The sequence below is a fragment of the Marmota flaviventris genome, chromosome 9 (genome assembly GCF_047511675.1).
Source record: "Marmota flaviventris isolate mMarFla1 chromosome 9, mMarFla1.hap1, whole genome shotgun sequence".
In the NCBI taxonomy this organism is placed as follows: domain Eukaryota; kingdom Metazoa; phylum Chordata; class Mammalia; order Rodentia; family Sciuridae; genus Marmota; species Marmota flaviventris.
The window spans coordinates 11,855,295-11,882,438 of NC_092506.1; the positions used below are offsets into that span (position 1 = coordinate 11,855,295).

Genomic DNA, 27,144 nt, shown 5'->3' on the forward strand with positions numbered 1-27,144 from the left:
GGCTAGGAGGGCCATGGGCAGAGGGGCAACGCAGAGGCTGCTGGTTATCTCCACTAAGCCCCATCACCCACCGAGGCCTCAGTTTCTCCATCTGATACATGAGGGTGAAATGATCCACAGAGATTCTTCTAACGCAAAAGGTCAATGAGCATAGAAAGTAGAATACCAGGTTCAAGGCCACAGGGAATTTTCAATCTCAACCACAGAGTGCAAGTCCACTTTTTTTTTTGTAGGCAGGGTAGGGTGAAAAGATCTCCTTTCCCTATTTCCCAATCTTTCCAGTGCTACCTTCGAGATTCTTAACTGTTTCTGTGTTTTGTATCGTCATATTTATTTATTTAGTGGTACTGGGGATTGAACCCAGGAATACTCTATCACTGAGTGACATCCTTAGCCCTTCTTAATTCTTATTCTGAGACAGGCTCTCACTAAGTTGCCCAGGCTGGCCTCAAACTTGTGATCCTCCTGCCTTGGCCTCCCGAGTTGCTGGGACTATAGGTGTGTGCCTTCATGCTCAGCTGTATCATTATTTATTTAATAAATTGCTTTAGATGGACTCATTTTTTCCCCCTACAATTCAATGATTTTTAGAACATGTGAAATTTTGCAAGCAGGAGGAAGTTAGGAGGTGGGGGAGCCCCAGGTGCTCTACCGCCCCCCCCCCCCCCCCATCCTGCAGCTTCTCTTGCCCCTGACCTCAACAGGGTAGCCTGTCTCTCCCGGGATCAAAGTTCACTGGGCGTTGTCTTCTCCAGGGAGTGGAAAAGCCCTGGCTGTGGGGACCCAGGCACCAGAGGCTTCTGGTTAATTTGCTCCCAGGCCCTTGAGCTGATATCTGACTGCAGGAGGTGTTGCTTAGAGATGTGGGCTATGGTGTCTTCCTTCTTTTGGCTCCTGGTTGTGGAAGCCTCAAGGGCCAGAGCAGGCAGAGAACCTGGCTATCCTCCCCTTCAGCCTCCCGAGCCCGTATGCAGACTTGCAGGTTCCCATGACTTGGCTGTGGCACTGGTAATCATACATGCCTTCCAGGGAGAGCCCCAAAGACTCTGCATTGTTGCATGCATGTGACAAGGAGCGACTCTAAGTAAAAAGAAAAAAATACGGCGTTTAAGCCATTGCTTCCAACTGAGTGCTATAAAGTGAAGGCTAAATGCATTTGAAGTTTCCCTGTTGTGTATGTTCATATATTACAGAAGGACACATGGCAACATTCTCCTATTTGATTAGTGATGTGTGCTGTTTCATAAAATAAAAACTCTTGCAGGAAAAAGGAATAAAACTGTCTCCCTGGGCCCAGCATGGCTAATGGAGGAGCGAGTGTCCCCCTCCCTGCAGTGCCCCAGGTGGGGTACAGCATGAGGAATCCTTTCCAGAATGTTCTTCTCAGCAGAGGTTCCTGCATGGGACCAAGCCCTAGACATTACTGCCAGGCTGCAGGGAGGAGGTGGGGGAGGAAGAAGTGAGAGGCCCCACCAGGGGACCATCACACATTCCACAAACCAACATGTCTCAAAAAGTCCCTGTCATGAAACAAAGCAGAGAACTGTTCTAGGTAAAGGGAAAATAAAGTGATATAGGTGGTGGGGGGCCCCAGGTGCTCTGTCTACCCCCCACCACCTCAGCTGCTCTTGCCCCTGACCTCTACAGGGTGTATGTGCTCATTATTTCCGGAAGCCACTGCTCACCTAGCCTGTCCCTCCTGGATAATAAAATATAATACGTAAAATGTGATTAGACCCAGGCTAAAAATTTATCACAATGGAGACTTTTTTGGTTTGGTGGGGGGAAAATCTGAATACGGACAGGATGTTAGAATTAGGAAATTATTTCTAATTTTTTTAGCGTGACAATTGAGATTCTGTAGAAGAAAAAAATCTTATCATTAGGAAATAATGCAGGTGAAAGAATTTAGGGACAAAGAGTCATGATTTCTACAACTTACTTTGAGGTAGTTTCACAAAATGGCACATATACATGAATTTATGTATGTGCATGTGTATCTACACAGATAAAAGAGATATCAGTACAGAAAGCGAGAAAGCAAACAGGCAAAATGTTAACCCTCTAATCTCGGTGGAGAGTTTTTTAAGAGCACTTGTTGTATTATTCTTTTAACTTTTTGGTTTGTGTGAGTATTTTTCATAATGGGCCAAAATGACCTTGGGTCTAGTTTACGGGCTGAATACCTATAGAAATATTGATTCAAAGCCGGCATGGTGGCACATGCCTGTAATTACGGTGACTTGGGAAGCTGGGGCAGGAGATCACAAGTTCAAGGCCAGCCTGGACAAATAAGTGAGACCCTGTCTCAAAATAAAAAAAAAAAATAAAATAAAATAAAAAGGACTGGGAATGCAGCTCAGTGATAGAGAGCCCTGGCTTCAATCCCCAGGACAGCAAAAAAGGAAAAAAAAAAAAAAAAAGAAAAAGTTGACAAGTTCATTCAAACTCAACTCCATGGTCAGATCTGCTTGCGGTTTCTAACCTGGTGCTGGAAACTCTGCCTTCTCTGCTGAAGACACCAACGGCCGAGGTGACTGTCCTCCTCTTAGGTCTGCTTATCCTGCTTGGCTGTGGCAAAGGCCACATCCTTTTAAAGGAAGGTCATTTTGACAATCTCGTATCTACTGACCTTTAAAGAATATGAATCAAGTCACATGCCATTTCTGCACCCTGCACCCCCCGCCCACCCACCGCACTCTACCCCCCATACTGGGGATGGAACCCAGGGCTTCTCATCTGCTTCGGCAAGTGCTCCACACCTGAGCTATAGCCCAAGTCTTATTCTTTTACTTTGAGACAGAGAATCACTAGTTTGTCCAAGGCTGAACTTGAACTTGTCCTTTTCCTGCTTCAGCCTCCTGAGCAGCTGGGTCCTTTCTATCTTCACTGACACAAGCACCCATCTAGCACAATGTCCTCTTCTACAGCTGAGAAACTGGGGCCCAGAGAGGGAAAGGGGCTGAGTGGAGATCACACAGTAAGTTACTGGCAGAGCTGGAGTTAGCCCCCAGGTCTCCAGAGAGCCAAGCTGAGACTCATTCCTTCCAGCCGCTCATCTTTAGAGAGATGGGGTTGGTCCTGGACATTTGCACGGCTTCCTCTCGCCACGCGGTCAGGGAGACTTCAGCTTTACATTTTATTCTAAAGCCAGATGCAGCCCACAGAAACTGAGAAGCAGCAGATCAGAGTGGAGAGAAGAGGTGCTGAGTAAGCCCGTGACCACAGCCAGAGGTGACAGTCAGAAGTGGCAGTGAGGGAGGTGACAAAGCAGACAGCAGAATTCAGAGAACCCCGAACCCCGGAATCTTCAGTGCAAGGGCAAACAGTGCCAGGACATCCCACCCACAGACAGAGGCCTGCTATTCCAGAGAACTAAAAATTGGGGGTACCGTGTGCATTACGCCCACTAGGTGGATGGGGCTTTTGTGGGCCATGAGGGCTGACTTTGCAGTGGAGCCCTGGGTGGTGGTCCCTCATAGGTGCAAATCCCCTCCCAAGTGAAAGCACCTCTTGAGGAGAGCAGGGGCCATCCTGTGACTAATCTCGCATGTCAACAGTAGGTGGACTTCAGTTTGGAGCCAGGCTGCCACTGACTCGCTGTGTGCCCTTGGACAACTTACTGAACTTCTCTGAGCCTGTGTGAAACGGATAGTCGCAGGGCCTGCATCCCAGGTGGACACAAAGGCCGGATGATGTTGACATTGGCTTAGAGTTGGTGGTCCAGTAAAGTGGAAAGAGTGGGCTCTGGGGGAGGAGAGTCCAGGCAGAGGAAGGCCAAGGGCCATAGCTCAGAGGCAGGGCGTGCCTGACATGTCCAGGGAGCCTCAGGGGACCCCAGGGTGGCCAGAGCAGAGTTGAACAAGAGGACAAGGAGCAGTAGGTGAGATCTCGAGGTGGGGTGGGGAGTCACATTGTGTTTAATTTCACCTCCTCTATGTTCTGCTGGGGTTTAGTGTCTACTTATGGAAAGATACTGATTTCTCATTTGTTGCTGCTACAAAGCTGCCCCTTTAAAATAAGGGAAAAATATCAATTTAAGGAAATAGTAAGAACATCACACAGTCCACAAATAAGCCAGACCCAGGAGGAATTCCCTTGGATGACTGCAGCTGGGCCCTGGGGCGCGGATCTCTCCCTGGCCTTCGCTATTCAGGACAGCCGGGTTTGGACAGAGGCTGCCGGGCCTCTGGCCACCTCAGTCACCACCAGAACCTTGAATCCCACTCTTGACCTCTGGCCTCTGAGATCAGGAGAGGCTCCCGGGTCACCTCCGCCCACTTTTCAGATGGAGACACTGAGGCTCAGGGAGGCAGAGAGCCACTGGGAGTTTGGAGGGAAGAAGTGGTCACAGATTTCTGTCTGACTCACGGCCCCCTCTGCCCCACCCCAAATCCAGACACTCGGACACACAGATTCCCCAGAAACCTCTCCTGCTGCCCGCAGCTCTGAGGAGCCCCCTTCGTGGCTTCCGTGCAGCCCACCATGGACACCTGCGGGCCAGGGCTGTGCTCTGGAGGCTGGCCAGGAAGACAACTGGGCCCGATGGTGTCTGGGTTCCCAAGAGGCAGCTCTTACCAGCCACGCCAGGTGCTGAGGGCTCAGGGCGTGGGCCGGAGGGAGGGGCCAGCCCACCGTGGCCACCGCGCCTGGCACAGATGGTTCTAGCAACAGTGCCATTTGCCCCTTCCCCGTGGGCGTTGGCTCCTGTCTGTGCCAGGGAGACTGGGCCATGTGAGTTCTGAGGTCCAGGGGCGCCGGGGGCTGAGCCTCTTCACCCCTGAGTTTTTTCTTCACCTTGAGTCACATCCTCGTAGGTCGGTGGAGGCCCCAGGGACAGGCCCCCGAATTCCAGTGGCATGTCGGGAATGAGGGAGGCATCGTCCTTGTCCTGCAAAAGAGGAGTTTCTGTCCCTGCTGCTGCTCATGCATGTGGTGTGACTGGCTGTTCCCAGAACCCTCCCCAGGGGCCATTTTGAAGATGAAAACTGAAGATCCAGAGACTTCCGTGGGGCTGAGTGACCGTTCCCAGCCTCCCTGGTCTTGAGGAAGGAGCTGGGGAAAGGCCTGCAGGGGTCAGTGGACAGGGCCCTCATTTCTGGTCCTGCTACCCGTGTCCTGGCCACACAGGTAAGTCACTCGCCGTGTGCGCTGCCTACACAATGCTCAGGAAGGAGCGGCACATGCCACCGCGGGACCCCGGCCTTCTCTCTCCCCTTTCTGAGCCCGCTGCTGCCTCTTGTCCCCATCTTTTGAGGGCTCACCTCTGCAGACTGGCGGTCCCCACTGTAGGCTACGACGGCTGTGGGTCCTGGCAGGAAGAGCTCCAGGAAGGTGAAGCAGAGCAGGCCCAGCTCCAGCCTCTGCATGTGGCTCTGGGAGGGGAGCAGAGGGGACACAGGACCAGGTCCTGCTGGGTTTCCGCTGTTGAGAGCCACAGCCGAAGGGGCCCCAGCAAACTTCCAGCTGCCGGCTGATGATTGGCTCACAGCGGCCCCAGCAACATCTAGCTGATTGGCTCCTCTGCGGTGATGCTCATTGGGCTGTTTCCCTGCCCTTTCAGACCACGGAGCTGCTCATTGGGGGACTTTTTTGGCTCCACCCACGTGACCCAGCCAATCGGCCTCAAGAGCAGGAGGATTGTGGGAGGTGGGGAGAAGCTTGGGTGAGAGAGAGAGGCTTGTGGGAAGCCGGTGGTGGCAGTTGAGGCTCTGAGGGTTTTTCCTGAGAGGCTGTTTTGTTTGGCGTGTGTGGTTCTAAAAATAAAGTTAGTTTCTTTTGAAAAACAAAAACAAAAACAAAAAAAACAATCTTTAATATCTATAACTAAAACATTCCGCTTCTCTCATGTGGGCCAGGCAGGGCAGGAGTCAGATCAAGGCAAAGTGGCAAGAGCCTCAGCCCCCCCGGGGGGAGTGTGCGGGGAGGGCGGGGCGGGGCTCTGGGGCTGGGGGTGACCTTTGCTGCTCCACATCTGGTTCTTGATGAGCCCTTGCTAACGTCTGAGGGCTGGGGAATCTCAGGGGGTCCCTGGGAGAACTGAAGGTGGCCTTAGGGTCATCTGAGCCAACTTTTCTTGACAGGTGGTGATACATGGGACAGAAGGAGCACCCTTTACAGTGGGGGAGGGGAGGAGCGGGCTGAGGACCATGGTGCAGCTGGGTGACAGCTCCCAAGGCTGCTGACATTCAGTAGGGACCAAGTGTGTGCATGTGTGTGTGCACATGCGTGTGGGTGTGAGTGTTGGGGGAGATAAGGAAGAGCGGGTGGCCACGGTGAGAACCTCGAGAACCTGGCCCAGAGGTACTGGCCTTGGCATGGCCAATCCACCTCCTGCTGCATAGGCAGCTGTGGTGTGGCTAGCGGGGCTTGGAGTCACGGACCCAGCTTTGGGTTGTCACTGCATCCTTGACTTGCTGTGGGGCCCTAGTCACCCAGTTTAGCATCTTGGGCCTCAGTGTTCACTCCTGTAAAGTGGGAATAGCAAAGTAGACTTGGCCAATTCTACAAGGCTGCTGGGAGGCTCGTAGGTGACGGATGTCACATTTAGAACACGGGCTGGGGAGCGGGCAGTTCTAGGTCCTGGCCTTGGCTTTGTAACTAACTCGCTCCTTGATCTCAGACAGCCCCCCTGGACCTCAGTTTGTCCTTCTATAAAAGAAGGGTCAGACTCCGTGACTCGGGGCCCTGTTCAGTTCCCTGATGCTGATACAGGAGAAGGCTGGCCCTCCCCTTCCACTTTGCCTTGGGAGCCTTGGGGACGGAGCAGCTGAGGGCTCAGCTGCCTGCACCTGGGCTTCGGAGGAGGTTTCCCAAGAGCTGGAAGCTCCCTCTCAGCCAAGCCCGGGGCAGCGGCTTCCTTGGAGTCAGAGGACACTTGGGGTCTGCGCACTCACTGTGGAGTTGGGGTACGGTTTCCAGATTGGCCACGGAAATGAATTCTCCAGAAATAAATCCTTGGAGATGACGAACAGGCCAGCCAGCACGCAGAAGAAGCTGATGAGGTTGGCGGTCAGGCACAGCCCCTTCTGCAAGCCAAGAGAGAGGCCGAGCCAGTGTCCAGTGTCGGGAGACTCGGGTCTGGGTGCTCCTCCCAGGCCTGCTGGGAGCTTCCTCTGTGACTCCAGAGGGACTCGCCTGTCTCTGGGCCCGAAGCTGCTCACCACACAGGAGGCTTTGAGCTACTGACCACTGAGGAGGACCCAGCCAGCTTTCTCATGCTGAGAACCCAACAGCTGATACAGGTCCACAGAGCTTGGTATGGAGGACTTCCCATTGCCACATCCCCTCAAAGCAAGCCCCGACCATCCTATACCAGATGGCCAGGGACTGGACCTGAATGAGCCACCCCCCAGGAAAGCACACGAGTATCCCCGAAGGTGTCCCAGGCCTCACACCTAGTGTCTGCACGCCCTCTCTGCTCATCCCACAGTGGTCCTGTGTCCACCACCCTCTTGGGTCAAGCGTTATTCCAAGAACATGATGCCAAATGCAAACCCTTATCAAAGGAAAGACTGTGAACCCGTGGAATCGACAAAGTTTCATATTAGAATGGATTTCTTTGCAGTAAGAGCTCCCTGTGCTCAGGTGTCGGAAGCGGGAGTCTTACGGTTCTCAGTGCAGGCAGGCGAGGCCTGGGGATGGGCAGGTCTTGCTGAGCAGCCTCTGCTGGGCTCAATGCCCCAGCTGCCTCCTATTCTCTGTCTCTGAGGGAAGTAGGGGACAGCCACACCCAGTCCAGGCTGAGGGGCACAGACATGGCAGGACCAGGCCAGGGATTCCGGGGCAGAGAGCGGGGAGGGGCAGGAGGACCTGCCGTGGGTGGAGGCCATGGAATACAATATGCAGGTGTGGTCCTTCCGTCCGTCATCTGTCCGTTTCCACCCACTCAGTCTGGTGGGGGATGCCTGCCCTGCGCCCGCCTGGACCACTCTCGGCTACGGAGATGCTCTTACAGCCGCTGCCCATGCAGAATGTAGCATTGGGCAAAGAGCTGTGGGGACACAGAGGCTGGCAGGAAGACCTCCAGGAGGACAGATGTAAGACTGTCACAGATGGGAAAGGACAGGGAGCCCGGGCCGCACAGGCAGGACCACGGTCCCATCTGCCTGGCAGAGGAAATCCAGGTGCGGGCTGGGGCCTGCTGACATTGGAGGCAAGCTGAGCGCGGCCGGGGACCCGGGAAGGTTGACAGTAGTGGAATGGCTTGGAGGGACTTGTATTCCACAGCGATCCCTCAGGCTGCTGTGTGGAGAGCAAGCTGGATGTCCCCTCCAGGACAGAGTGACAGGGCCACCACTGGGACTGAGGGAGGACAGGGGATGGCGAGAAAAGTGAGGAGCAAGGGGCGTCCAGAAGCAAGCCCCAGGCTGGGGAAGGGAAGCAGACCAGGCGGGACTTTGGCTTCTGGGAGGATGGCCACATAGTGACTGAGATCAAAACGCCAGCAAAGCTCCCTTCTAGACTGGAGGGACCAGGGTGCCGTTTCCTGCTGAGAGGATCAAAGCCTCTGGGCTCCTCTCCTCCCAGCCACCCTCACCTGCCTGCGTTTGGACCTTTCTGCTCAGGGGCCCTCTGCTGTTCTAGAGGCCCGTGACTGCTCCCAGCAAATCCTCCCGACCTGCCTGTCCAGTTGCCACTGCACACAGGTGACCTCAGTTACCCCCTGCTTGGGAGGGCGGGAATGATCTCAAGGCACCAACTCACCAGACAGGACTTGGGAAAGGTCACCACGGTTAATGCCGAGATCCCTGAAATGAGAAACTGCGGGCCCCATGGGAAAGTCAAGGGAGGGAGAAGCTGGGCTTCTTGAAACCCACAAATTCCCCTCGCTCCACTCTCCAAGAAAACCACCCGCTGGTGGCAGGCGAGGAAGAGAACCTCTCCCCAGATAAAGCCAGCTCCTCCCTGGGCCTTGCACTTGGAATATCCTGCAGTGCCTCTGCTCCCCCTTCCCAAAGCCTCCCCTCCCGCTGGGACCAGCCCCCGCCCCCCCCACCCCCAGGCCTTTTCTGGATCCTGCAGCTGGAGGTTTCTAGCCTTCGGTGCTAAGGGCTCTGCGTATCTCTGTGCTCATTCCTTCAGATGTTTGCTGAGCACTTTTGTACCAGTCCTTGGGAGCAAAGGACCAACAGGCACCGTGTGTTTGGAAGGTTCTAGCATCATGTGATGAACTCCGAGGTGGGACAATGGGGACACAGGACTGAAGTGGAAGTGGGGTGTCTGGGACGCGTGCTCAAGGGCGTCCTGTGGTATTGAGACTTAGTGCGAAAGCTGTTCCCCCACAGGAGATTAGGGGATGGGGTAGGTGCCCTGGGGACCTGGAGAAACAGGGAACCTCAGAGAAATGGCTCCTGTCTCTGTCACTGGTCTCCTCCCATCTCCCCATCTGGTCACGGCTTTGAGAGGACAGTGTCCATGTGCTGCATCCCGTGGGCTCCTGCAGAATGACCCTGACTCGGAAGTCAGGCTCCAGCAATGTGCTGTGGGGTTCAAAGGCAGCCTGGCCGTCGGTGGAAGGGAGCTGTCCCCAGTCACACTGGCCCTCCTCCCTGCTGAATGCACATGTTCCGTCAGGGGAGGGGCCAGGGAGCCCTGGAATGTTCTGGAACTCAGGAGCCACAGGGCCTTGGAAGGGAGCTAGGGCCAGTGTGGCTGATGGTGGAAGTCGAGACGGGGAGACTGGAGAAAGGGGAGGCCCACCCCAGCCTCCAGCCTCCATGCTAGGCCTCCCAGCCCGCCTCCTAACCCAGCCCCGGGCCGTGCTGACTCCTACTCACAGAGGCAGCCCCCCAGAATGGATACCAGCACTTGAGCACCACCAGGTGAAGATTCTTGACTCTGGTGATCATGTAACCCCCAAAGAACAGGTGAATCATAGCAATGGCGCAGTGGAAGACCTGGGCGGGAGGAGAGGGGGTGGCTGAGGTGGGGCACTTGGCGGCAGACCCCGGGGGAGGCCGTCAGGGACCAACTCCTGCCATCTCTAGTGCACTATCAGGGTCCTAGTCTGCAAGGAAGGACACTCCCCAGGACCCGCTGCAGGGGCTGCCAAGGCCCCATGCCGGCAGGGGCATCTGTCCCCGGGGCTGGCTCTGATGGCTGCCACCCTGGGCCCAGTTCACACTTCACAGAGCAGCAGGTGTGGGCAAATTCTCCTCCTCCTGATTTTTAAATTTTAGGATGAGCATTAAGCACGAAGCTGGAGACCTCTTCCTGTCTCCCGGCACCTCTGATCCCCTCTCCTCCCCACCCTCCCTCAGGGGCCCAGGGAGTGGACACTCACGCCCAGTTCCTGGAGAAGGTCGTTCTTCCAGGGCTTCTCCTGGGGCCTGTTTGGAACCAGAAGCCTGGGCTGGGTGCTGGTCCTGGGTGGATCTGTCTGCCCAGGCTGGGATGGGCTGAGGCCCTCCCATGGTGGGAGCTCCTCCATGACAGAGCTGGGGACAACTGCTGCCGTGGACTCGGGCTGGGGACCCTGGCTGTGGGCCAAGGAGAAAGGCCGAATCAGCTGGTCTGGTTTCTGAGGTTTGTACTTGGGTGAGATGACACTGGTCACTCCTGCCCTCTGACTGGGGCCGTTCAGAACAGTGCTGGCCCTGTCTGGTAGCCCCTGATCAACATCTGATCTGGAATAGTCTGGCCCCTGGGGATGGAGGTTAGCAGCTGCTCCCAGTCTTTCTGGGTCACAAGGACACAGTCCCCATCTACTGGGCCAAGTTGGGCCAAGTTGGTGGCAGGGGGGGATTGAATTGGTGCCTTATTCCCCACAGCAATGCCCAGGCCTCCTAGGTTTGCAGGAATAAGGGAAGAGAAGGAAAGAAAACTGCTGAGGACTTTGTGAGAGCTAACCCCGAGTCAGGAGGTCAATACTGGACAGTATCAACACCAACATCACCAGCACTCGGTCTGTTCCAGGCCTGGGATGAGCATTGCGCATGCACCACCTGATTTTACCATCATTCTGGCACCAGGAGGCAAATACTGTCTTCACTCTCATTTCACAAGAGACTCTGAGAAGTGAAGCCACTTGCCCACGTTTGCTCAGCCAATAAATGACCAGGACTGGAAACATGGCAGGCTGGCCAGAGCCTGTGGGCATGAATTCTTCACGTACTGTTTGCTCTACAAGTGGAAATGAATGTTCTGGATATTTTAATGGGTACCAGAAAGGGAGGGGGAAGCTGTGGAGAGGGCTAGAAGCTTGCCAATATGGACCTGGCCCTGACAGTGTGTACTGACACCACGGGGTGCATCAGCGCTTCGGGGGGCTGCTGGGGAGACAAGCGGAAGCCTTCCTTCCTCAGGAGAGCAGGGAGCATGGGACCCGGCTTGTGGGATGGAGGTGGGCAGTGGGCTCCCCCTGAGGGCGGGCTCATCAGTGAATTCTTTACAGGCTGTGGGTGCTCTCAGGTTCTTTATCCTGGAAGAAATAAAATAAATGGGGGGGGGGGCGCAGTTCTCCTTGATTTTTAGACTGACCTGTGAATTCAGGAGGTCCCGGGGGGAACACCCCCATTTTTTAGGTTTGGTTTTGTTATGTTTCCCACTGGGGTGCTGGAAAGAGCACCTTGGGGGGTTGGGAGGGACTAGTAGCCCAGGTGACTGTCGTGGACAGGGAAGAGAGGAAGGGACATTACCCAAGGGACATTGCCAGCATTGTGGAGGAGGCAATTTTGCAGGCCAACCTCCTTCAATTCCCAGGAAGTCAGTACTATTACATAGAGGAGGAGCCCAAGGTTCAGAGAAGTCCAGTGCCTTGGCCCAGGTCACACAGTGGGGAAGTGCCTGGGATTGGAACCGTGTATGGTCTGACTCTATTGCCTGTGCTCTTGGACCTGGGTTGCTTGGTTGATACCTCCACTGACCAGCAGTGACCGTGAGGGGTAGTGAGTATCTGGGCTCTAGAGAGGACAACCACCTGGACATTCACTTATGGGCACTGTGGTAGGGAAAGTGGTTCAGATCTCCAACAAGAATCCAATAAGATTATTCAAGAACACAGAGTAACCTTTCTCAAAGTATGTTCCATGGAGAATTGATCCCAACAGGTCTGCCATAAAAGGGTTTCATGGTCAAATAACTTTGGGAAACCCTGGATATCATTTTCCTCTTTCACTTCTTAATGGCTGTGAGGGTTCCCACAGGGGTGTACCCTTAGCATTAAGGGCATTTCCTGAACGGAATTGGCATACAACCCTTTTTCACATGGTCCAATGATTCCATGCAGTTGGTATTCTGGAGGGTCTGATTTTGGTCCAACTGACCTTAAACTTCCAAACCTCTGGTTCTGGAGGCTTTGATTTTTATTTTTTGACCTTCTTTGCAGCTTTCTTGTGGGATATGTACCACGGTGGAGGTGGGGATTGGCTCTGATCTCTCAGATTACTATCCACGGGAACTGTTTCTCTCCTGGGGTGGACGCGGCTCCAGGGCCTTCCTATAACAGGAGGAGAGGAGCTGCAAGCCTTTAGCAACCCCCCACCCCCACAGCTAGAGAATGCCAGAGGGAAGGCTTGGTGAAGTCTCACTGCCTCTGTCCAAGACCCAGGGTGAACTGAGTCCTGTGATGTGCATATCCTGTGGCCCCGGCCCACCGCACCTGCAGGGCTGCTTTGGGGTGAAGGTCGGCTGGCAGAATGGGGGCAGAGGGGAGGAAATTCCTTAGCATTGTCCCCTCCCCAGGGACCACAGTCCAGCCAGCCTGGCATCCCAGGGACACCGAGCAGGGTTTTGGTGCTCAGTACAGGGCCGTGAGCACCCTGGGTCCTGCACACTCCCCTTTGCTCCTGCGGCCCTGGGAGGGCAGGGACAGAGCTGGGCAGGAGCCTCTCGTCCCCCAGAAGAGCAGCAGAGTGGGCTGGACCACCAGCACCGAGAGGGGACAGGCCAGGGCCCCATCCTGGCTCTACTCCTGGGAGCTGTGACCTGGGTACGACTAGACATCTCAGTGTCTGTCTCTCCTCATCTGCACACAGGGAGCCTAGGGCCAGCCCTGGCGCATGGGCTGTGGGGGTTAGGAGAGAGGTCACAGATGCTGGGCCCGGCCCTTAGTCACCAATGTCAGCCAGCTTAGCGCCCATCTATCACACGCCTGGAATCCCGCCAGCTGGGCCCCACCTTGCCCTTGTTTGGCCTCTGTCAAGACGGGACACATCCCACCTCTGTCATTGGGAGTTGACAGTTTACTGCCTCCACCTGAATCCTGCCACAGCAAGAGGGGCGGGGGAGCAGGGCTCCTGGGGGTGGGGGAGGTGGTGGGGAGGGACGGAGAGCTCCCAGTGGATCAAGCCAGTGTCCTGAGAGCCCGGACTGCCGTTCACGGGTTTGTCTATGGAGTTCTGAACTGGACACCATAGCGCCCCTGCAGGAACCAGTGAGATCTGTCCATGGCAGGTCTGCGGTGGGTCATGCAGGAGGAGAAAACCTGGACATGAATAATGTGACCCTGGTCAGACTGTGCAGGGAAAGCCGAGAGGACAGGGAGAGCTTCTGAGGGTGCGCGTGTGCGCGTGTGCGCGTGTGTGCGTGTGCCCCAAACAGAAAGGTGGCAATCAGAGGCTCCGAGTAGCACCATGTGATAGAGGCTGGTGGGGACCTTAGAGGATCGGGTTTCAGTGCTCAACAGTTAGAAAAAGGCTCGTGTATGTTCCAAGGCCACCCCCTTCAGTGCCTCAGGTTGGGGTCCTGGTGTAAAGGGGAGGTCACCTGCAAGGGGCCCCAGGGTCTGGGGGAAACGGAGTCCTCTGCTCTGGAAAGGGTGGTCCTGGACAGGTCCCTGTCCTCTGTGGTCCTCTGCTTTCTCCATATTGTCTCTGTGTGTATGTGTCTCCAGGACTGGATCAGAGCGGACGGAGGTTCCTCCCAGTTCTAAGGGCAGTGACTGGCAGCAGGATGGGCTCTCCCTGGGGCAGAGGCTGCTGGTGCACCCACATTGCAGATCCTCCCCACAGCATGGGACACCCATTCTCTAGCTGTGGGGTGGTGGGTTGCTAAAGGCTTGCATCTGCTCCCTTCTGGGGATTTAAATGACACCCACCCACCTCCAACCTTACAGACAACCACTGACTAGATGGGTGTGAAACTTGGCCCTCTTGCTCGCCCACCCACCAAGCTCACATGGAATCGCAGAGACATCCCCCTGTTTGTGGGGAGGGCCCACTCACCTGGCCTGAGGACCTCCTCTCTGAGCTTCTGCCATGTCCTGCACCCTGAGCTGCCTCGGCCCCACAGAGCGCTGGGAAATCAGAACATCTTTACAACGTTAGACTTTGGATCTCTTCCCTCCTGGACCCACCCCCTGCTTTACGCCCAGCTGCGTAAAGCTGTCAGAACTTCTCCCATCCCCAAACGCAGGCAGGGGAACATTTTAGTGCCCATCATCTCTTTTTTTTTGGTTGCAAAGACGACATTGACAGTTGATCCTGTTTATGATCTTGGCATCAAGGTGCTTGTAATCGTCACAGAGTCAGAGGCTGAGTGTTTTGAAAGAATCTTTTTAATTTTGGTAAATTTCAAGCATTACAAAAATGGAGAGAATGATGTCACAATCCCCCCTCATCCCGCCCCCAGGCCAGGGCCGTCATTGGTTCTTGACTGGCCTTGTTCTCCTGGCTGGTAAGCAAAACCCAGACATCCTGCCGTTCCGTTTGTAAGCACTTTGCTGTTTACTCTAAAGACTCAGACTCTTTAGAAGTAGGACCGCGTGATCACCACTGTGTAACTTAAATGGAGTCCTGGTGTCCACCGAGGGGTGCTCAGTGCAAAAGCCCGCAGCCCTGCAGATCTCTGCTGTGCATTTAGAAACCACTTGAGTCCAGGAAATACACTAGGGGTTAGAAACGCCTGTTCTCATCCCAGCTTTAGTACTCACTAGGTATAAAGTACCAAGTCCATGTTCAAGTTTATCCGATTGTCCCACAGACGATTTGTTGGCATCGGGATCTGGGCATGGCTGGTGGGTCGCATCAGGCAGCCCTGGGCAAGCTCTCTGGCTTTGCCCTGGTGCCCTCTCCCACCCCTCCCCGCGCCCCTGAGCACGGTGCCCGCTCCGGGATCTGCAGGTCCTCTGAGAGCTTCTTCGGGTTCAGGAGGTGGGGAGCTGGGCTCCCTTTTCTGTCTGGCTTCTCTCTCCAGCTTCCTGTACTGAAGCAGGGAAGCACCAAGCAAGGCTTCTCAGACGGTCCCTCCCCAGTGCCCAGGCACAGTGACTTCAAGTTGCCGAGCACGGCCTAGCACGTCAGAGCTGGTGCAGGAATCCACCTGCCTGCATTCAAATCTTGATTCTACCACCTTCATAGTCATGTGGTCTTGGGTGAGTTATTTGAACTCTCCGGGACTCAATTTTCCCTTCGGTAAAATGTGCTAATAGTACCTGGGAGTTACTGGAGGGTTAAAGGAGTTTGTGCATGGAAGATGCCCTGTGGACACCTTGACTTTAGGACTTTTGACCTCCCAACTGGAGGGCAGTAAATTTGTGTTGGGCCAAGCCACTACATTTGTGTTCACTTGTTGTTCAAGTCGCAATAGGGGAAAAGCAGATCAGAGAGGCCAGCCTGCGTTCTGGGTGGGTCAGTGGTGTGACACTGGAAAGGCAGGCATGGGGAGGGCTGGGCAGAGACCTGGAGGGGAGAGAGGACAAGGGCAGGCGAGGCCAATGGGTGGGAGTGGCCTGTAAACAGAGACCTGAAGGAGGATGGGGGTTGAGCAGGGCAAGTGGGAGAGCAGGAGGCAGGCAGGGACAGCTTCCCAGGCAGAAGGGCCTCGCAGAGGTCCTTGGTGGCTGCCAGGTCAAGCGCAAGAGGAGGGTCAAGGCTGTGGGGCTGGGGGCTACCTCTCTGGTGGCTCCAAGAGCTAGAGTTTGTACTTTAGCCTGAGGGCAAAGGAGAGTCTCAGATGCTGTCTGGAGAGCAGTGAGTCAATTACTTTGATGCTTTAGAAGAAGCCCCAGGCTGTTATCTTTCCAGAGATGGGTTGGACAAGCCTGGGCCATGGGTTGGGTTGGGGGCAGGGTCCTGAATGCCAGGATGCAGGTGACAGATAATGACCAGTCAGAGTCTCGGGGAAAGGTCGGAGGAGACTGGGTTGAGTGGAAAAATCGAGAGCGAGGAGAATCCAGGGGGCAGAGGGAACATGGGGCTGAGAGAGGAGAGACGCATGCTGGGCTTCTGGCTGGGGCAGCAAAGTCTGTAGTGACACCCGCTGTCATCAGGGACACCGGTGGGAAAGGGGCTTGTGTTGATGATATAAATTCCTCCCCAGTGGGGCATGGAAGGAGGTGCTGGAGCTGCCTCAGAGAAGAGATCTGGGGGGGAGGCAGAGGGTGGGGACAGATGGCTAATGTGAGCTCTGTGAGGGCAAGGACCTTGGCTAACATCTGCTGTCCCCGGAGCCAGGACTTATCATAGGCATCCAAACGCCGCTGCTGAGTAGATGGTTAAATGAAAGCAAAGCAGCTTGAGATCACACAGGGCTGTGTGCTGTGCACAGAGGAGCAGGCGACATTAAAGAAATGGCTAGAGTGATCATGTTTAAAATCAGGGCTTTAAGAAGCTCACTGATTCTGGTGACAATGAGATCAGTGACAGAGATTTCAGTGGGTCAGGAAGTGGGGACTGTGGTAAGGAGAGGACAGAAAACCCAGAGCTAGAGGGACATAGGGGACAGGATGGTATTTTTAAAAACTGGGAGCAAATGAAATACAACCCATTTTCACATCTGCCAAGTATAAATGAGCAGAAACGTAACTGTGGTGGGTAGATTCTAAGGGCCCCCCACTCACCCTTCTCTCTGAGAGTGGGTGGGACCTGTGACTTGTGTCGACCAGAGAGCTTGTTACAAAGAGATGGGCGGTGGCTTCTGTCATATCATTACTTTGTTATGAGGACTGCCTCCTGCTGGCAGGTGGCTCTGGAGAGCTGGCTTTGGAGAGGTTGATGGGGTCAGAGGTCCATGGGGCCCAAGAAGCCAGCCTCTGGGGCCACAGGCAACTGAACCTCATAGCCAGAAAGAAGCTGGGGCCCTCAGCCCCAAAGCTTCAAGGGAACGAATGCTGCCCTCAGCCTGAGTGAGCCTGGAAGCGATTCTTCACCATTTGAGCCTCCAGATGAGAGCGCAGCCCTGTTGCCCCCTTGACTGCAGCCTGAGAGTCGCAAGGCAGAGGACCTCCCTGGGCTGTGCCCGGATCCGGACCACAGGCACCGCTTGATAGTGACTGTGTGTGGTTTTAACCATTAGGTTTGGGTTCTGCAGAAACGGGTCAGTAAGACGGTACCGCTTTCTAATTTTAGCTCCACCTTTTAAAGCAGAGGTGACAACATACAGTGGAGTGTTTGAGTGCATCCAGGTAATTTTTACTCAACCACATCCTCATGGCTCAGATCAGGACACAGAGATGCCCCACGCCCTGCTCAGTCAGTACTGCTGTTTCCTAGGGCAGTCAGCTGTGATGACATTTGGCACCATTCGTTTTGGAGGCCCGTCCTCAAAGTTCATATCAACAGAACGAAACTCCCAAAGTTTGCCTTTGTTTTTTTCAGTTAGATTCATCCATGTGTTGGATGTCGATTGGTGGTTCTTTCACATCGTTCCTTTTGAATCTGTCTACTGTAATTTAATTACCTGTCCTAGGACTGATGGACATTTGAGAAGCTCAAGTTTTATTATGGATAAAGGTGTCATCCAGAGCTCTTGCACCTGTCTTTTGGTGACGTTCACTCATTTCTGTTGGGTATGTATCCAGGAATAGAATATTGGGTTAGAACACGTGCATGGGGTTCGCTTTAGTAGATCTGGCCAAACTTTTTTTTTTTTTTTTTTCCCAGTGTAGTCATTTCATTATCCTGTCACCAGCAATGCAGAAGAAGCTGAGTCCCCAAATCCACTGGTGTTAGAAGTCAGTCCTTTTAATTGTAGGCCTCCTGGCACATTGTGGAATCTCCTTGGAGTTTTAATTTATGTTTGTCTAATGACTAATGATGTTGAACACATTTAATGGCTTTTTTTTTTTTTTGGTACCAGGGATTGAACCCAGGGGTGCTTCACCAGTGAACCACATCCCCAACCCTTTTTATTTTTTTCATTGTGAGACAGGGTCTCACTAAGTTGCTTAAGGCCTCACTAAGTTGTGATCCTCCTGCCTCAGCCTCCCAATCCAAGCCACTGGGATTACAGGTGTCTGTCACCGTGCCTGGCTTTAATTAATGCCCATTTGGACATCCTTCTTGGTGCAGTGGCTGCTCAAGTCCTTTGCCCATTTTAAATTAGGAGTCTATCTTTTCTTTACTTATTCCTAGGACTTATTTTACATATCCCTTCATGTGAGATCTCTGTCAGATATTTGATATTTCAAAACATTTTCCCTTGTCTGTGGTTTGCACCTTCACACTCCTGATTTTTTGCTAAACTGGAGTTCTTAATTTTAATAAATTCCAATTTATCAGTCTTTTTGTTTATGAAAATTGTTTTTTGTGTGTGTGTCCAGCTTAAGAAATCTTTGCTTATCCCAAAGTAATAAAGATATTTTTCTTATCTTTTTAGAATCTTGTTTTAATTTTAAAGTTTGGATCCAGGACTCATTTAGAATAAATTTCTATGTATGGCACAGGGTGGAATTAAAGTTTTTTTTTCTTTTCTATACCAATATCCAATTTCCTCTGGAACCATCGATTGAAAAGAACATGCTTTCTCCATTGGACTGCATTTGGGCCTCTGTCATAGCTCAAATGACTCAGTGAAGGTCTCTTTCTGGGCTTTGTTGTTCCATTGGTCTGTTTGTTTATTTTTGCATTAAAATTATGTTTTCTGAATTATTGTTTTACACTATGTCTTGAAGTCTGGTCATTTCAGTCCTCCAACTTTGCCTGTCTTTTGAGTTTTTCTTGGGTCTACTAGGTCCTTTGAATTTCCACATGAATGTTAGAATTAGCTTGTCAATTTCCTCTCGAACAGATCACTGGAATTTTGAATATGATTCTATTGACTCTACGGATACATTTTGGAGAAGGATGACATTTTAACAAATCAAGCCATCCATGAACATAGTATATCCCTCTTCATTTACGTAGACCTTCTTTAAATTCTTTTAATAGTTCTGTAGCTCCCAGCATTCTTCATCTTCATGGACATTACACCTCTACCTCCCTTTGCCTCTCAGTGCTGGAAAGATTAAACTTGCAAATTCAGGATAACTCAAGTCACTTCTATGACTTCCAATTTACAAGTTCTGTTCTTTGTGGCCTCTGCTGAAGTCTCTCAGTGGTGGACACTGTCCCTTTTATTTGCTGTAAAGTCTTCAAAAATCCACATTGCACATCTGGCCCTCCCTGGAATGCACGTGGGGGCACAGTCCGGGCACAGCTGCAGCCATCTTTACACTGTGGCTCCATGCTGTCTGGACAGGGGACATCTCTAGGGGACCTCCAGTCTCCTCAAGTTCCAGACTGGGATTCGAGGGAGTATCCCAGCTCTTTAGTTCCTCCTAACTAATCTGTGGTATGTGGCCCCCTCACAACCTTTGAGGGACTTAGTTAGCAGTGGACAGTGGGCTGGGCTGTGACCTCAACTTGGGGCTAACCTCCCTCTTCTTTCAGTTTCTCCTCTTTACCTCCCAAATTTCTTCCCTTCTTCTCAGGACCTCTGATAAACCTAAGTCAACCCTTAGAAGTTCCTGAGGTTAAAAAGTAAGTCATTGCAATGAGACAAGCTTGAAATTTAAGCCACACAGTTTATTTTCCTCTGTGGTATGGATGAGACAAACCACGCATCAGGACCTGTGGATACTGGGATGAAGGTGTCTCCACGTCCCTGGGAGACCCAGTCCAGGTCCCATGGACACCTTCAGGGACAGCCTTGTTCCTCAGGCAGTGGGGGTGGGGGAGGAGCATGGAAAGGTACAGAAGGGTCCCCAGCCACCCTGGGAAGGGAGGACAGCTTCATTGTGTACCACAACATTCTGGAACATTCTGGGTTCTGAACTTTATGACCTTCCAAAGTCCTGTGGGCTAGGCTAGGTCTCAAACTGAGTCTCCACCGAGGTTGGGATTTCCCCCAGGGAGCAGAGAGAAACCCTGAGCAGCACCAGGGGACATCCCTGGAAGGGTGGGTAGGGCTCAGGGACCGAAGGACATGAACCCTGGATATCAGCCTAGCATTTCTTAGGAAAGAAACCACTGGGGAACACTTAGTGCCACCACATGTGTGGCTTGGAGGGGACATCTGGGGAAGGGCTGCCCTACATGAACAAGGCGGGGGTGGGGAGAGTCCGAAGAGAGGGTAAAGGCTGGACTCCAACCTGTGTGAGTCACAGCTTGCTACTCGGAGGACTCCTTGGGCATATATGCCACATTGTCATAGGCAGGGGGCGGGGAGGCTGCTGGGCTGGGGATGTTGAAGTCTGTGCTGAAGGCATTTGGCAGGAAAATCACAGACTGCGAAGAAAAGGAACCGAGTCAAAGTCCTGGAGCCCTCTGAAGCCTTCGGGGTGTGTTACAGTAGTGCCCTCTTGTGGGCACTCTGAGAGCAGCACCCTCGAGACGCATCCTGCAAGCCGGAACTGCAAACTCGGAATTTGTCATTCACTCAGCCAATATTCAGGAAAATATTTGCTGGGTCCAACTACGACCCAGACACTGGGAACACAGCAGTGAGCAAAGCAGTAAAATCCCATTTCTCTAGGAGCTAACCCCCCCACGTGTGTTCCCTCGGGACTGTCCCTGTCCTGATTGAGGACTTCCATTCACAGGAACTGCTGGCCCATAGCTCTGGCCTCCAGCCTCCTGCATTTGGCAAAGCCTCTGCACTGTTTTCCTGAACCCAGCTCACTCCCCTGCTCAAGACCTTCAGGAGCCCTCCCACCCGACCCCCGGCAGCCATCCCCACCCCTTGCGCTTCATTTTCCTGCCCAGGCAGCTTTTGCTTTAAGTGATTCCTCGACTTTGGATGCTCTCCATGGCCCCCCTTTTGATTTCCCTGTTCTCCATCTTCTCGGAAAATAAGCTCAACTTCCACCCCAGACATGCTGCCTCCTCCGACGTCCGTGTCTGCCTTATAGTGAATTCCTGGAGAGACCCCCAATCCCAGCCCAAGCTTTGGCTCAGCCAGCAGGCTCAGCGCAGCGGCGCCCCCGCGTGGCCACGGGGTGAACAGTCTCATCTTCAGGGATGTGCGAGGACTTGTTTGGGTCTCCATGTCGCTGCATGGCAGTCCCTCCGCGTGCTTCCCAAAGGGAAGCAGGAGGAGGCTGGAGGCAGGGAGCCTTCCCTGCCCACAGCTCTCCCTAGAGGGCCATATATGACTTGGCGTGGGGTGGGAGTACTCACCGCGTTGGCTTGGGCGCGTGTGGCTTGACACCCAAAGTGGGTGGCAATGACTGCGATGAAGAATTCCAGGATGGTGAAGATGGTGAGCACTGCCAGATAGCCCCTGCCCACATCCTGGGGACCAAAGCCCACAGTCAAGGCAAGCCTGTGACAAGCACCTCCCACCCCAGTGGGAATACCCGGTGCAAGGTTGCCGCGTGGTGTCAGCTGTGCCTGGAACCATTCTTCCTGGGCCATCCTGCACCCCCTTCACCCTCCCAGGCTGCTTCCCTGTTCCCCTTGGTGCCCGTTTGTGGGGTCGGTCATGGGGTCACATACTTATGGGATCTATCAGGTCTGACAGGCCCTCAGTACTCTGGGACTGCAAACTGTCACTTCCCGTCCCCTCCTGGGTGTGGCTCTACTATTCTCCAAGTTGGGGGCACTGGCGACACACCCAGTTAGTGACACCAAAATCCATGAGCAGAATGGCCGTTCCAGCAAAGGCCGCCATGGCGCTGAGAATGTTGGTCCCCAGGCTGCTCCGCACCTGCAGGACGGAGAGGGACATGAGGGAAAAGACCAGGGCAAAGAGACAGAGAGAAAGGACAGGGGCAGCAGCTGGCCACGCCAGCCTCCTCCACCCTGCCTCAGGGCCCTGCTCCCTGTGCCTGGCTGCTTTCCTGCATTGTTCTCCTCTCCTCTTCGTCCCTGGGGCCTCAGAGGATGCCCTCTGCTTCCCTTTCCTTCTGGAAGCTGCTAGGGAGAAGGGCCTGGTCACCTTCATGGCCTCCCTGGGCGGGGTTGGCAGCAGGCCTCTGCCTCCCTCCTGCTGTGGAAAGAGCTCAGGTGGAGGCCGTTGTGAGAACTGTCTGCCCACCAGGCCCAGCAGGGCTGCCTTTCTCTGAGTGACGGTGAGCACTGCATCCCTGGACGCCCCCTTTCTACCCTGGATTGTATTTGGAAGTGTGTCCTGTCTCCTCCTGTCCATGTGCACTTTATGTCTGGTTGTCCTGTCTCTGGCACTAAGCAGATGCCCAGGAAACGCTTGTCGAATGAGCCACATGACGGAGTGGGCAGGTTGGGGGAGCTGAGTGGAATCCGCCTTGGCCCCCTCTGCCCCTGGTCCCCACCGCCATTCACACTTACCAGGCAGCTGGTGTGGTTCTTCTCGGCTGCCACAGAGAGGGACCCAGAGATGATGAACTGTGGGAAAGAGGGGCCCAGTGAGGCTTCGGCAGGGACACTGTCCAGGGCACATCTTGCCAGGGCTCTGTGAAGAGGTCACGGGTACCAGGGACAGGGCAGCAGCTGCTTCCTGGCCACCAAGCTGTCTGCTTTCTGGCCAGGCACCTCGGGGTCTCTCTCAAGGGTCTAAAGGAGTCTGTGAGGGTCTGTCCAGGGAATTGGGGCCAGCGCCTCCAAGGTAAGTGTTCCCACTGACATCATATCACGGCTTCATGAGGAAGACTTTGTTGTTTTTTAACATTCGTGTATCCAGCATGTACTAAGTGGCGGCCATGTGCCAAGAACATGACAGCTGGAGAAGATGGACAGGGTCCCTGCTCTGCTGTCACGGGGCTTCTGTCCTATTGGGCAGCACAGACACTTCACAAACACTGGAGAAAGGTAGGGGGAGTAGTGACCAGGAGCCGCTGGGGGTACTTGAGGTTGGAGGATGGACATGAGAGGCCTCTGAGCTGCAGGGAGAGGTGCAGAGTTTGTGGGGTGCAGAGGCTGGCTCGAGGGATGGCTTCCGAGGGACCAGCCTCATGGCGCCCATGTGCTGGGCAGTCGTCTCTAGGCTGGCTCTGACCGGCTGGACTGCGGGCAGGTGGCAGTGGCACTCAGTGGTTCTGGGTCCCGCACTCAGCAGGCCTGGCAGCTTGTGGTTCGCTGCTGCCATGCTGGAGAGGTGCAGGGACGGGTCACATGGAAAGGCCAGAGGGAGGCGGTGAGGTCCCAGAGGCCCTGGGGACACAGGGGGTCAGGACTAGGAGGGAGCCACCACAGCCGTCCAGGCAGTGAGCACCAGGGTGTGCGATAGAGGAGGAGAGGTGGGCAAGCGCAGGCCTTGCTCTGGAGGGCAAGTCCATGGGCCCGCTGGTGCGCTGATGTGGGAGTGGGAGGAGGAGTCCAGGATGACTCTTGGCATGTTTTTGGCTTTGGCAACTGGTGGATGGCGGTGTCTTTTGCCAAGATGAGGGAGGAGTAGGGTTGGAAACGGGGCAGGAACTGAGCTTAGTTTTGAGATGTGGAGTTGCCTCTTCAGCATCAACTGGCTGTGTCAAGATGGCACTGGATTTAGAGTCCAGCTCCCAGCGCTGGAGGCCAACAAGAGAGGCAGTGACTGGCCCAGGACTGCACAGAGGAGTCCCAGCTGGAGCCACATCTCAGCTGTCCTGTCTCCTTCCTTCTGTGCCCATGGGGACTCCTGTGAACCTCTGAGGAAAGCTATCCATGTGTACTTTCTGGGGTCCCCAGAGGCCAGCAATGTGCAGAGCCCATGGAATGATTAGGTGTTGAGGCTGGGGAAGTCCTGCCTGGGTCTCCCGACCCTGATGTCTCCTGAACTTGAAGAGCAGGTTCTTATTTTAATTTTTCCCTTCCACCAAGTTTGACGTCTCTCTGAGGCATGTTGTGTGATACAGCCTGGCAGGAGGGAGCTCAGGAAAGAAGGGGACTCCTTTCTTTCTCCCTGTTGTGATTTTTTTCTTGTAAAGTGTCCAGCTTGCCCACATTTTCCTCCAACTTTGGGTCACTCTGGGCCATTAAGAGTTAGCGCCGGTCCCCAGGCATGGCCAAGTGACCATCCTTCTCTAGCCATGGCGTGTCAGCAATTTTGGCCTCTCTGGACCCTATATTTTGGGCGTTTGGCCTCTTGCTGGAGGCTGCCTGGACAGGGGAAGAAAGATGCTATGTCTGTGTTTGCTTCCCCAGGAGGCCCTCCTGCAAACCTGACTCTCTCTCCATAAGGGGAGTCCTCACAAATGACAGTCACCATTAGCTGCAGAACTTGAGGGCTAGTCACTGGCTCTGTTCTGTATTATCTCTCGATTTCCTCAGCAAACTACGGAATGGTCAGGGCTGCGGCTAGGAACCGAGTTCTTAGTTGAGGAAGTTGAGGCTTGAGTTTCAGTGACTTGCCTAAGGGACTTCATGATAATAAGTGGTGGGACTGGGATTCAGACCCCACTGGCCTGACCCCAAAGCTTTTGCCAAGGTGCGAACGGTGTTCACTTTGCAAACACTGAAAGGCGCCTTTCCCACTGGAGATGAGAAGGAGGCCCTCACCTGGTTCTCCAGCAAGGGTGGGCAGCTGGCCAGTGAGGTGTGGTCAGAGGAGTGGGCTCAGGGCTTTCTGAGCTGGTCAGACTCCCTGGGGCAGAGTTCAGAGGGAGCCGAGGGGTTTGGATGTGGGGTGAGCCTTAGGCTCAGGTGGTAGGCATGTGGCTGTGCCATCTTTTTTTGGCAGCCTGCTCTGGCTCTTTGCTGGAACCTTCCCTACCTAGGAACTGACGGTCAGGCTCAGGTTTGGGGTCAGGAGTTGGACTTAGGCTCTGGTTCTTGTAGGAAGTGCTTTAGGTCCCAGCTAGGAGGAGATGAGCCCAGGACAATGTGGGGGTGAGGCGGGGGGACCGGTGAGACTGGGTGGGGGCCCTCAGATGGCCCCGCACTCACGCAGGCTCCTCCCCAGAAGGGGACGCCGCCTTCGATGAAGAGCATCCCCAGGTGGCCGCGGCGGACCATGAGCAGCACGCTGCCGAAGCCCAGGTGGATGAGGCCGATGAGGATCTGCGCCGTCTGCGGGAAGCAGCCAGGGCTCAGCCCGCGGGCCGCCGGCTCCGCGCCGCCCCCTGCCGGCCCGGGAGGAGAGCGCGGCCGGCCAAGGAACTCAGATCCCATTCTTTGGAGGCGACATCATTATAACATCCGTAAGAGACAGTTTTAAGAGAAAGCCAGCTCCCCGCAGCCACGGGACCCACAGGGCAACGATGCCCGCGGCTGCATCTGCTTTGTGGTCTGAGTCCTGCTTCTCCAGCATGGCTCTGTGGCTCTCTGGTTTTCCTGGTCCCAACACTCTGCACTGACCGCCTCACTTGCCCTTCCTGTCCCCTGCTGTCTGCAATAAACATGGCCTCGAGCATCCTTTTCATTTCGCAGTCTCTCCCTCATCCATCCCAGTTTGGGTGGGCATGTCCACAGAAGGCAAACGCCTCATCTCACTCCATCCCCACAAACTGGAGCCTAGCTGCAGCCAACCAGGCGACATCGCCACCTGGCTCCTGGGTTCCCCTGTGGCCACTCCCCCTGCTGGGTGGACCTCCCTGAATCCCTTCTGGTTCTGACAGCTGCCCGATTCGTGAATCATTCTTTGCTCAAACAAACAGTTGAGTGTAGTTTGTTTAAAGATTTTCTTTTAAGCAACACGCAAGGGCGTGTCCGTCTATCCAACCATCCAATATTTTATTCCCTCCAAGAGAATAATATCTCAATGCCACTGAGACTGGAATAGAGCAGTGAAGGTCATCATTGCTGTCAACGACAGGAGCTGGCTCTTGGCTACACTGTCTTGGTCCCCTGGTCCCCTGTCCGTCCTTCCTCTGCTCATTACATCCCAGCCCTATCAACCTTCTGTCTCCTTCTTGAACAAGCCACCTCCCTCCCACCCAGAGGCCTTTACACTTGCTGTCCCCTCACCCCGAGGATCCTTCCCCTCACCCACCCTGGGTCAGATCTTCCCTCGACTGCCTTCAACCTGACATTTAGGTTTTAGCTTCAAGGTTAGCTCCCCAGGAGAACTTCCCGGCCCTTGCTGGTGTTGCCCCTCCCCCACCCTCATCAGCCTCATTAGTTCTCTGAGTCATTTGTCCCCCCCCCCCCCCCCGTGAGCTCCACGGGGGGGGGGGGAAGGGTCCTCGGCTCTTTGGTGCAGGACCCAGACCACCTCAAGTATCTGACCACTGCCTGCTGCCCCTTCCCGGGTGTCCTGGATGCCCCGCGGCTGGGCGCCCACTACCTGCCCAGCACCTAAGCCTCAGATCTTCGGGAGTTGCAGCTCTTACCCCTAAAGCTTTGGGCTCTCCGGTCAGAAAAGTCTCCACTGGACGCAGGTCCGGCTGCTGGGTGGCCCTGGGCGCCTGCGCCCCCAGCGGTGGTTCCTCGAACTGCACGACCCCTGGAGGCTGGCACATGGACGGGGGCAGAAGGGCGGGAGGCGGGCGGAGGCCGCTGGCATTGCTGGGCGGGATGACCACGAATACCCCGTTGCTGGCGGGAGGCGCGGACATGGTGCTCAGGGGGCCTGGGAAACAAAGGCTCGGGATAATAATGTACCGATGGAGGCTAGACGCTAGCATAAGGCTTCGTGTCTTTCCTTACTGAAGGCAGGATGTGGTCCAAACCTCTGGTCATACTGAGGAAGCCGAAAATTAAGGAGTGGAGGTAGGTCCCAGGACAAGGGCTCACAGGCAGATAAGCCCGACACTTAACTCAGGTCTCTTTGATGTCAGAGGTCCTGACCTTAAACTCTTGTGCTGTATTATGTGAAAGGCACCCCCCACCCCTTTATTTTTGCTACACTGGAGATCAAACTGAGAGCCTTCTGTAGGCGAGGCAAGAGCTCCCCACAGAGCTACAATCCCAGCCCAAGGGGGACATTCTGAAGGAGCAGGTACTTAAACATACTCATTTCCCCAGAGAGGGTAAGTGACTTTACCAAGTACACACAGCTAGTGCAAGGTAGAGCTTAGCCAGAGAGCCAGCTTCTTTACCTTTAGTTCAGGACTTACTCTTCCCTTCCTGCCTCTCAGTCTGCAGCTGTTGAACTTGTGCAAATAATTCCCCT

General features: G+C 54.4%; 2 protein-coding genes across 2 annotated transcripts; both read right to left on the reverse strand.

Moving 5' to 3' along the window:
- Window positions 1-4,774: 4,774 nt before the first annotated feature.
- Window positions 4,775-10,932, reverse strand: Ms4a10 (membrane spanning 4-domains A10). Its single transcript, XM_027944350.2, has 7 exons — window positions 10,898-10,932; window positions 10,286-10,481; window positions 9,780-9,899; window positions 8,707-8,763; window positions 6,897-7,028; window positions 5,265-5,375; window positions 4,775-4,891 (listed from the first exon to the last, which is right to left on the reverse strand). The coding sequence occupies exons 1-7, from the start codon at window positions 10,930-10,932 to the stop codon at window positions 4,775-4,777; spliced, it is 768 nt and encodes a 255-aa protein (XP_027800151.2).
- A 9,377-nt stretch (window positions 10,933-20,309) lies between these two features.
- Window positions 20,310-26,587, reverse strand: Ms4a15 (membrane spanning 4-domains A15). The gene is made up of 6 exons (XM_027944081.2): window positions 26,363-26,587; window positions 24,978-25,100; window positions 22,446-22,502; window positions 21,754-21,846; window positions 21,318-21,431; window positions 20,310-20,426 (listed from the first exon to the last, which is right to left on the reverse strand). Exons 1-6 carry the CDS (start codon window positions 26,585-26,587, stop codon window positions 20,310-20,312), a joined length of 729 nt encoding a protein of 242 aa, XP_027799882.1.
- Between the last annotated feature and the right edge of the window lie 557 nt (window positions 26,588-27,144).

Bases quoted from the DNA above. Each gene is read 5' to 3' on its own strand.
- Ms4a10 (XM_027944350.2), bottom strand. From the start codon at position 10,932: ATGCTCATCCCAGGCCTGGAACAGACCGAGTGCTG. The intron at 8,764-9,779 runs GTGAGTAGGAGT...TGGGGCCCGCAG, and splicing joins CATTCTGGGGGGCTGCCTCT to TTTCTCATTTCAGGGATCTC. The intron at 5,376-6,896 runs GTGAGTGCGCAG...CTCCCCTCCCAG, and splicing joins AACCGTACCCCAACTCCACA to AGCCACATGCAGAGGCTGGA.
- Ms4a15 (XM_027944081.2), bottom strand. From the start codon at position 26,587: ATGTCCGCGCCTCCCGCCAGCAACGGGGTATTCGTGGTCATCCCGCCC. The intron at 21,432-21,753 runs GTGTGTCGCCAG...TTTGGTCCCCAG, and splicing joins ATTTTGGTGTCACTAACTGG to GATGTGGGCAGGGGCTATCT. The intron at 20,427-21,317 runs GTGAGTACTCCC...TTTTCTTCGCAG, and splicing joins CACGCGCCCAAGCCAACGCG to TCTGTGATTTTCCTGCCAAA.